This window comes from Pteropus alecto, unplaced genomic scaffold, assembly GCF_000325575.1.
Source record: "Pteropus alecto unplaced genomic scaffold, ASM32557v1 scaffold123, whole genome shotgun sequence".
NCBI lineage: Eukaryota > Metazoa > Chordata > Mammalia > Chiroptera > Pteropodidae > Pteropus > Pteropus alecto.
Window position 1 is genome coordinate 8,639,261 of NW_006433950.1, and position 10,815 is coordinate 8,650,075.

The 10,815-nt window shown below is 44.2% G+C and overlaps 1 protein-coding gene across 5 annotated transcripts in view; it reads right to left on the bottom strand.

Annotated features, from left to right (window-relative positions):
- The window catches only part of ZNRF1 (zinc and ring finger 1), an 89,706-nt gene extending 78,897 nt beyond the window's left edge, over positions 1-10,809 (bottom strand). For all 5 annotated transcript variants that reach the window (XM_006908820.3, XM_006908819.2, XM_025044588.1 and 2 more), the window contains exon 1: positions 9,825-10,809. In XM_006908820.3, coding sequence (XP_006908882.1) covers positions 9,825-10,248 — 424 coding nt within the window. In that variant the 5' untranslated portion in view covers positions 10,249-10,809. The remainder of the gene's footprint in view (positions 1-9,824) is intronic.
- Between the last annotated feature and the right edge of the window lie 6 nt (positions 10,810-10,815).

Genomic DNA, 10,815 nt, shown 5'->3' on the forward strand with positions numbered 1-10,815 from the left:
AATTGGTCAGGGTACATACAATTAAATATGTACTGTTTTATTTATTAATAAAAGGTTATTAATAATCTGTTTGTAAAGTACGTTTTTCTCTTTTGAATGCCTAAAACGATTCATTTTTTCGAAAAGATTCCAAGAACCGGAGCTTCTATTCAGAGTCACAGAACTATATGATTTCCTGAAACGTGCAGGCGAAACCAAAATTGAAAGAGCACAAACCCCTGTGACTTTCCCATTTTGCAGTCGCAGCACCGAAACGTTAATAGAGATCGACAAATAAAAGGGAATGGAGAGGCAAAGAAAGGGTCAGGCTCCAGCCTGGATCCCAAGACAGGACATATCCTGAGGCCCCTCACGGAAAAGAAGTAGGGAAATAATTCCTGCTTTTTCGTAAAAGTGATAATCACTTTTTCTTTAAGTGCTGTAAACGCCTCAGGCAATAGATACTTTGTAATTATGCCATCAATTAAAAACGTTAAACCTCTACTATATAACCTAAGAAAATTCAACCTCTCAGAACAGAGGTTCTTATTGCTTTTTCCTTGTTTCAAAGAGTTGGCTAAAGTCATCTTCGGAGGACGTCTCTATATTCCTACAGGCCTGACACCTTCAAGGCCCAGAAACCGGCCCCCCCATTTCTGTGATAGTGCCTTTTTATTAGTTATTGCTGGCTCTTAGGCATCAAACGCCGACTTCCTGCTCCTCTTTATTGAGCTCTGGAGACTTGGAAATGCTAAGAGACTTTGAAGAAAAGTACAAAGCCAGGAAACAGCGGAGTAGAGTCAGCGACGACTTTCTGAAAGCAGGCAAATCTTAACACAGTTGTCATAAACTTTCAGACTTTGTCTGTAGCTTATATAAGACAATGGTTCAGACACAAGGATGGAGAACTGTAAGTCACTGATTGGCCACAGTGAAAACCCAGGTTTGGGCAGGCAGAGAGGTTGAGGACAGATATTTTGGATGTTAATATCATGATCCTGGCTTGTTCTAAACTCTTAGTATCTCTAACATTTCCTTTCTCACCATCCTACAAAGAGACTGATGGGGTGATGTGTTCTCTTTGGGTGTCATCCTAAGTGCTTTATTAGACCTAAAATCTTGAGAGTACAGATGACCTTGAATGAATCCTCTCTGTAAGGCAGTCCCACGTCCAGCGCCAAGTGCTATGCCACCACTTCACAATATGGAAACAGAAGGCACGCTCATGACTTTTAAATTCTCATCATCAGGGTCCCCAGCCATCGCTTAATCCAGAAATATGATGCTTTTCCTCTAAATGGCCTCGGCCCTCTGACCCAAGGCCTGTTTCATGATCCTATTATACGACAATGGTGTTTTAACGAACTGTGTTTGAGTGCTGAATCTCATTGGTCACGCTACTGAGGCAATTCACTAAGCACAGGCCTCCCCCCTTCTATTCTGCTGTCCTGCACTTTGAATTCAGGGTTTGCTGTCAGCACGGAAAGCACCAGAGTTCTGATATGGCAGCCTCTGGTTATGTTCCACCAAGGGATTTATCATCCACAACCTACTCAAATCCCTCCCCTAACAGCTACCAAAAATTCCCCTGGTGAGAAATGCTATTATGAGCAGGAGTGGCTGCTTTGTGACTCACACTGTTTCATTAAAAAGATTTTTTTTTTCAAACAGATTTTCAGAAGAATCCAAAGGTTTTCCAAAGCCACAGCAAACACAGAACAGCTCACAATACTATTTCTCAAAGGTCTGCCACTTCATAGGAGATTCCTATACCTCAAAATACTGGAAATGCTTAGATTCACTGTCTTTTTATGTTGCATTTGACCTCTCGGCTGAGAGAGGAGGTAGGAAATGGATCAATTAAACACAGCCAACATGACTGGGCTCTTAAGATATTAAGATGGAAGGCAGCTACTATGCCAGCCAGCCTTCATCACAGGTCTTACACTTGCCATAGTTCTCCAGGGCAACTGGCTGTAATGGTATGAATGATTTTGCCATATCTGACCAGGATTGAGGAAATTTAATAACATGGTTTACATATAGGTATTCAGTGATGCTTATTACAACAGCTGATATTATAAAAAGTTCCCCCGAAAAGCTGACTTAGATGATAGCATACATTAGAGAGCACTCAAAGTGTAAGTGATTGAAATAGAACAAAATTACGGAAAGTTAATTTGTGTTTACGGTAGACCGAGTATCTCATGGGTTTAGGTTGGAATCCCAAGGATTCTCTCAAACCTTTGTGGGATTCCCAGAGAACCTGGGCAGCCACCAGGACAAAAGAATTCTAATAGCTCTAATGAAAAGCACCCTCTCAACAGGGAAAAAGGTTATTTGAAGGAAACAAATGAAATGATCTCCAAAGAGCTGAAAAATGTGTGTAAAATGACCAAACCGTTGCCTGGGGTCTAGGGTCTTGGGTTCTCCGCCTACCTCTATCCCAGATCATCTGGGTAATTCCAGATTTAAGTTTCTCCCACATGTTAACAAATAAACACTGACTTTAAAAAAATAATGTACAGGACAGAGGTGACTAATTTCAGAACAGCCCTTTGTGAAGCATGGCTTATTTTAACTATACTTCGAGGGCTACAGGTACTACCAATGAGAAATCTGAAGCCATGTTATGACAAGCCCGATTCACTAAGATCGAGATGACTGCATATTCTTAATGTAAGGTGAGGCGTCTCCAACAATTGTCCTTCAGAAATCAAGGTACCATCTTAGAGCCAAAGTCTGCAGAAAGTCTCTTAGCATGGAGCATTCTTTTAAATTCTTTGAGCAAAAAAATACTCAAATGTAATACAGATTTAATAATTACTCCAGGGAGAAATGACATCTCAGTTACCAGTGTCATAAACAAGGCTTTAAAAATTACTTAAAACAACACTAAAGTGTCAACGTCGTGGTGCTCAGAGACACACACTTACAAGACCAAGGAGGAAAACTGCTCTTTACAGTTCCTTATGGGTATTTGTGGCTGGGGATAAATTTTACAGAGACAGATTACAGAAGTGGTGGATCATGCCTCTATAAAACAGTGCTCAATGACTAGAAAGAAAAGTGGCTCTAGGGATGACAGATACTAAGTCAAAGATACACATGAAGAGTTTGGAAAAGTTTTATATATGTATGTATTCTCACTGAGGAAATAGAGGACCACTTGTGTTGGGACATATAAGGAATTTCTTATATAAGGCACCTGACTGAAACCACGAAGAAAGGATCACTTGCCCCAGCCCAGAACTAGGGTTTAGGAAAGAATGAACAGTGTGAGTGAGGAGTAGAGAGGAAATACCATCCACTTAGCAGCTGTATGGACAAATCCCTGCCCTTGTTTATTGTACAGAGGAACTGATGAAGGTAAAATCTTCCACAAGCTACAATATTGACTTTCTTAAGGAGTGAGGACATAAGGATTCTTAGCAATGTGGACAAAACAGGAGTTTTACAGAAAGTAAGCTCTGAGTGACCTGATCATAAATTCCTAACTGGGCAGGTCATGGGGGGTAGTCACGTCCCAGGCATGTAACCTTTTTAGTAAAAGGCTTATCTTTGCCTTAAGCTAGCTCTGTCCATTGTTTCTGTGCATCTAGGTTACCACACCTCTGAAACGCCTCTCTTCACACCCCTCCTTCTACAGCTGGCCACCCTCAAGAGAGCACAAAATCTTGTTAACTATCCTGTAATCCAATCCCTACCAAGCTTTCTCCCACCTTCATGTAATCTTCCTTAGTTCCCTAATTCCAAATGAATAAAAGAAGCTGCAAACTGTCATTTCTTGGAAGCATTTATCTCAGTCTGTTGGGCTCTTGCTTCTAGGCATATCCTGTTTGGCTCAAATAAATTTTTATTAAAAATTCTCTACAGGTTTGGATGGTCTTACATCGACAGAACAAAGCAATGTTAATGTAAATCACCCCTGTAATAAATGTATACTCCCGGTACCTAGCACAGGTCTTAGTATACTGGAGGCCCTCGATAAATACCAGTTGAAATGAATGTCTTAGCTCAACAGATTCCACACACGTACACAAAAAGTCATACTGTTGGGTCAGTAAGAAAACAGGAAATAGAGGTATTTTGTCCATTTAAAATCTGGATTCATCCGAAGAGCTTGACTTGTCAGGCTGCTGGCCGAGGATGTATAAAAGAGGATATAACTGAGTAAGCCTTTCTGTAGTATAAGCAGCCAAAGGCAACTGTGCCTTAGAAGAAAAATCAGGGAGGGGGAAGACAGCACAGAAGGAAAGGGGCCATTGCCACAATTAACTTTTGTCTGGAGCAACTTCAATTCTCAAGAATCAAAGCAGACTGGCTCAATCCTATCTATAGGAGAAAAATGCTTAGCTCCATGCAAATGAAAACCATTGAATAATAAACAATGCTCTTGCTGGGTGAACCTACCCTTTGGAAGCAAATTAAAAGATTTCTTTGGATCCTGGTTAGGAAATATCTGCCTGGTTTAGTAATATTGAAAATAATACCAATGAATGCACCGAAAAAGCGTTCAGAACTCTTTCTCTGCGTGGGGAGAGAAAGGCTACATCCATTGTGGAGTTGAGGTTCGGAAAGAGATAGTCTTCTGACTACATTTTCAGAATCATTTGTGACAAATTCAGACTCTTAGGTCTCTCCTTAGCTCTACTGAATTCCAGGAGTGTGGTCATCTGCATTGTTAACCAACCCCCTAGGGAATACTGGGCAGAGTCAATTCGAAAACCCTCCCAACCATTCACAGAAATCAAGAGAGCTCTTCTTTGTATTTGCCTTATTATAGATCCAAGAGTTCACTATAAATTCTTACCAGGCCTCCTCTAACTCGGTATTTACAGGGACCCTGTGAATTCCCTTCCTCCTCTGTATTCCCAACAGAGGAAGGCGATACTCTCGATTCTAACAACTCCTGGGAGATTTCAATGTAAACAGCCTCATCAGTCTAGAAAGTACCCCAGCTGCTGCTTTAAGATTAAACTTGGTTCATTTGCTTCATACTTGAGGGCTGGTCTCCAGGTTATTCATAACCCTTTACCCATTCAACATTATCAAAATCAGGAACCAAACTGCTGGATTCAAGGATAAACCTGTGTGCTTATGGGAACATTAAGATTCAGAAGTAAAATCTGCTGGGTCTATAAAGCCCCTTCTCATCCTCAAACCTATACCCACAGTAATTATTAGGAACCTTGATTCAGAATAGACCATGAGAAAGGCTTGGAAAGGAGACAGATGGAAATTTATACTCACCCATCATTCTAAAAGACTGGGATTAAGATTTAGGTTTTGGGTTAAGTTCAGGATTCTGGTACCACAACCTCAGTTACCTATTGTCATTAAAAACACCCCTATTTAAGGGTTAGTAAGAACAAGACCCATTTAAGTTACTACTACTTCCCTATTAAGTTTTTTCCAATTTTGAAACTGTCAAAATTGAAGTTTAATTTTTCAACTGGGTTACTAAAAGGTTAATGCCCAATAAGCTTGGGTTGAATATCACATTTGTAAAATATAAAGCATGTTCCTTTGCCCAAAAGGAACTAGAGTTGCATTTCTTTGGTTAAGAGTGGCCTGGCTCAGAGCATTCCTTATGGCATCTTTGAGGTGTGTCTTTGCTTAGTGGCAAAATGTACACATCCCATAAAACAAACACTTTAAGACTGAAACCACTGTTTCTTGCAACACCTTCAAACCCCACTGAGGAAGAGTTAACTATGACCTTTTCCTGGTTACCTTCTCCTGGAGGGAACTTTTTTTATTTTATAGAAAATAAGCCCTCGTAGTTTTTAGAGAACTAAAAACTCTGCTTAAAAAAAAAAAAAGTCCCCATTAAGGATAGAATTCTGCAGTGCAGGGGACCCATCATGCTCTCTGGAGACCACAAAATGCCTTTCCTTCTTCAGAAACCATGTAAAGGACCATTACCTCTAGCACACCTGTGGTGAGGCACAAAGAGGTTTTCTGATCTACTCCAATGGAGATGGCAACTCTCCCTAATTATTTAAGAATAGAGAAAATTAAATCACTTAAGAACCCTAGAGTGGCAGCAAAATAGAACCCACGAGATATCCGGCTAGCATGTTTAAAGACTTATGAAAAGTCACATTCTATCAGCCCCGGTTGATGGCTTGGTGACAACAGATTTTTCTGAATATTCATGTGTATATAGAGACATATGATTAACAAGTTGGAGTGAAACTCTCAATGACCAGCCATTTTATAGTAGGACCCAGAAAACAGGCAACCTCTTCCTTCCAACATGGTGGATCCGCTATGTTTTTTCCCCCCACATCTAGAAAATCCATATCCTGAGATAAACAGGATACTACCAAGAGTTAAACACCTTCCAGCAAAACTTCCATTTTAACGTAGAAAGGAAGGGACACTCTAACTCCACTTCCATAAAGCAGTTCTTCTCAATGGCGTTTGTTATTATTAAGAATGGCCCATCGGTGTAGGTCAGATTTCAGTAGAGAGCATTATCTTCCATTTTGGGGAAATAGTTCACATAGTTCTAAATCTTTCTGCTCAGCAAATTCTGAGAAGACGAAATAAGGCAGAGAACTACAGGAGAAACGTCCCTATAGGAACGCCACTTTTCATTTGTATGTTATTTGGCTTTTGTGAACACTGTCTCAGGAGACCCAGCAAGATAAGCCGATCGGGTATTATTTCTATCTTACAGGTGAAGAAATGGTGACTCTGAGGCTAAATGACTCATTTGCCCAAGACCACCAGTCAGGTAGTTAATTAGTAGCCCAACCAGGAGATAAGCCTCGTCCTCTGACTCACAGGCCAGTGGCATGATGGGAGGCAGCAGAGCGTAATGATTAAGAGCCCAGGTTCCGACTCTGGACAACGTGCATTCCAATTCCAGCTGACTTGTGTAGGTTCCTTAACCACCCCCCAAACCTCAGTTTCCTCACCTGTAAAATGGGAATAAAAAGTCTTACCTTGTAGAGTTATAGTGATGATTGAATGAGACGATGGACACAAGACACTCAAATTCATTCATTCACTCAACAAATATTTGTGCCAGGCACATACAGTACAAGAGTTACAGCAGTGATCAAGAAGCACAATCCCGATCTCATGGAGCTTAAAATTTAGTCGAATTAAAGAGAAAAAATAAATGGATAAATAAAATACTTATAAAGTATAAGTGCTTTTAAGGTAACAGGTGACTGGAGAGATGAACAGGAAGGAGCCAATTTTTAAGAGTGGTCTTCTGAGGAGAAATTTAAGTTGAACCCTAAGGGATCAGAAAGAGCCACCCATGTACAGAATGACAGGAAAAGCATTCCAGGCACAGGGAACAGGGCGCGCCAGGGTCACAGACCGTGCCCGTGCAGGAACCAAGAGAAAACAAATGGGACTGCTGAGTATCCTCGCAGGAGTTGGGAAACAACCTTTACAGGCTGGCTGCCGAGGATTACACATCTATTTTTAAAATAGCAAAGATGAGGCTCAAGAGAGGAGGAGTCTCACCCAAGGTCACAGCTACTCAGAGGACCTGGAACCCCAGGATTCTTCCTCCCGATACAACATCAGCTTGCTCCCTTTGAGGAAGCCTCTTTCACACTAAACTCCCCCACTTATTTTACTGACAACTATTTTCTGTGCCCAAGAAGAGTTTCAAAGCACCCTGAAAACACAAGCAAGAGCATAGCATCAACTTCCAGGCATCTAGTCAACTGTACACCAAAATCTTTACCCTCTACCTTTACAACACAAAAGCGGACACTGCTCAGGCGTTACTCAAAGGCTCCAAAATAGAAATGAGTTTCTCTTCTTAGAGGAAAGGGATGTATGACCTGGAAGGAAGACCTCTTGGCCTGTTCCGGAAGGGGAGATAGAACCACCATTGCAGAAAAGCAGAAAGGTGAAGGTTCATCTCAAATGAACTGCACAGGACAAACTAAGTACTTTATTTGAATAAAAGAAGATATTCTTAAAGCAGTGGATCTCAACCAAGGTGGTCCCCCTTCTCTCCCACCAAGAGCATTTGTGGGGGCATTTAATGGGCAGGGCCTGCTATGCTGAATATCTTGCAAAAGGGCAGGAGGATCCTATAAAGAATGTTATTACCCAAAATATTAATAGCAGCCCCCAACACATGCTTTAATATTAATCCTTTAAGGGATTAATATTAACTTTCCCTGTATTCCCATGGTTCAGTACTTCCTACCCTTACCAGTTGGATGAAGAAAAAAAAAATTAAACTATAGTTTCGCTGCTGAGGAATCTGAAAGTTTGGAAACAAACTGTAAGCTCACAACTCCAGCATGGAACCTGGTGGTGGAATAAGAAAAAATAAAATTTCTAATAAGAGACAGGCAAGAGATTTTAACAAACCGAGAACTCCCCCAAACAATCCTCTATGAGATTACATTTGTTTTGCAACACACAAAATTCTGTGATTTTAGAGAACCTTCTGATAGTGCTGCTCAGTTTAAAATCAGATTCTAATGACAGCTCTTTTAAAAATTTAACCACAGTCATCTCGCAAATACAGCTGCCTCTTTTATACCAAATTTTATAAGAAAGATTATTTTAAAATGTCTAAAGCTCATCAAATGTCTAAAAGTTCCAAAGACAGTCACATCTTGCATCTCATCAGGGTAGAGTCTGATATAGGTCTGAGAATCACCAATGATATCTAGAGGCCTGCTCAGGGATTAAAATACCATTCTTGCAATTCAAAAGCCACTTTCAAGTATTACCTGAAATGCCACTATCTACCTACCCCCGCCCAAAAAATTATTTCACAAATTAAAGTTTATAGAATTGAAAAAAAAAAAAAAACCCAGACTGTTTCCAGAAATAAAAGCTAATTAATAAATAGTGGCCCCACACCCCTTTTGACCAATTTTCTAGAAGCCTAACCTGGCTTCTCAGGTTAGCTGAGCAGACAGACCTGTTTTCCTCCAGAAGCTCCTGCCAGTCAGAGCCTGGGAAATCCTCCTCCAGCTTTTTGCTGGCCTGTCACCAGAAGTTCACAACATGAATTCTTCCAGATTCTTTGAATCCTCATCTTCCCCTATAATGTACCAACAGCCTGGCAATAAAATCCCACCTCTCAATTACAAAAAGATACAGGTTATCTGGAAGAACAAGCACTTAGCATGGAGGGGAAGAAAAAAGATGGAAGGATGTGAGAGTCACTGAGTCAAGCCTGCTGCATGCAGCACAGGTGACCAGAGCCCTAGTCCTTCCAAGCCTTGGGGAGAGGCTCCCGGGCTGGGCCCTCCACTCAGCAGGCCACACCTGTCTATGCCAGCAGCCTGCTGGCTGCTCCATTTTAAACAATTCAAACAGATCTCCAGCAGGGTGGCAAAACTGAGCGCCTCTCTCTCCCAGCAAGAGCGAGAGCCCTAATCCAACCACCACTTGCCCCCAATTTTATTTCTTTTCACTCTCTTTGTTTGGGAGACACTGCTTGGTCAAATTGGATCTCTCTGAAGAGCTGGGGAAGGCACGATGCTGCAGTGACAGAAAGGAAGCGCCAAGGCCCACTTGCTATAAGCCTGGCCAGACCTCTTCTCTGAAGACGCTGATGCCAATAAGTGGGACTTCAATAGGCAGGTTTCACTCTGCCCATCCACAAGTGAACCAACGCCTGAGTCCTCAAACGCCCGGCTCTGCAGCCTCGCAGAAAGCCTCTTTTTTAGAGGGTCGTTATCTCGTTATTGCCTTGGCTTGAAGAACCAAGGTAAGACAGACAATTCCAGGTCGTACACTCCACATCCAAACCCTGGCACGCGCACCAAGGTTTGGGGCGCCCAGATGCGCCCTGCGCTGCGCACCACCCTCCGAGGTTTCCACCACCCGCGCGGACTCACCACTGTGCGAGCTGAACCACCTGGGTGCGATGTGCAGAGGTAGAGCATCCGCCAGCGAGGCTCGGGAGCCCAGGTAGAGCATCCCGTCTCTATGGTGACCGCCGCCCGTCTCCTGGTAACCATTGCCGTGAGCATAGGTGGACTCAGACGCGGACCCTCCGCCGCCCGGCGCCCTCTCGGAGTCGCCGGTCCCCCGGGAGGCGGGAGTGTAGAGGCCAAAGGGCACCCCTCCGGCCGTGCTGGGGTCCATGCCCATGCCTGCCACCGAGCTGACCGAACGGCTGCGAAGACCCATGGCTCCGCCACCCGCCCGGTAGTGCCCAAAGTGGGGCGCCCCTCCTGGCGGGGGCACGGCGCTGTCATCCGTAGAGACTCCCGGGAAGGGGCCCCGGGAACGGGCCGCCGTGCTCTGCTTGCCTCCCATGCTCGCCCGGGCCCCGGTGGGGCGGGAACCTGGAGGCCGAGACCCTCCCCCCCACTTCTTAGCAGCGGGGAGAGGGTTGGGCGAGCATAAAGGAGGAAGGAGTCAAAAAGGAGACCGGGAGGGAAAAAAGAAAAAAAAAAGAAAAAGAAAAGAAAATCCGCGAGGCGGAAGAGGCAGGCGGGCGGGGATCCCAAACTAAGAATTTAAAACGATCCAAGCCAAACGCATGTTTCCCCTCAAGGTCCAAAGAGGCGCAGTCCGGCGCGGGATCTGCGCGCCACAGGCCGCCCCCGGGCTCCCGAAAGCCGGGGGAGCCGCAGGGAAGGAGGGAGGGAGGCGGCGGGCGAGCGCGGGGAGGCGCCGAAGGAGGCCGCCCGCCCGACGGAAGGAGGCAGAGAAGGGTTGGGGGCGCCGGGTGCGTCCCCAGCCTCAGGACGCCGCGACCATGGACGTCGGCCCGGACCCCTCCAGGCCTCGGGCGAGCTGCGGCGCTGGGCGGCCAGGCGGAGCTCGGGAAGCCCCGGGCGCGTTGCGTCGTGCTCTCGCTCCAGCCGCCGCCGACCCGGC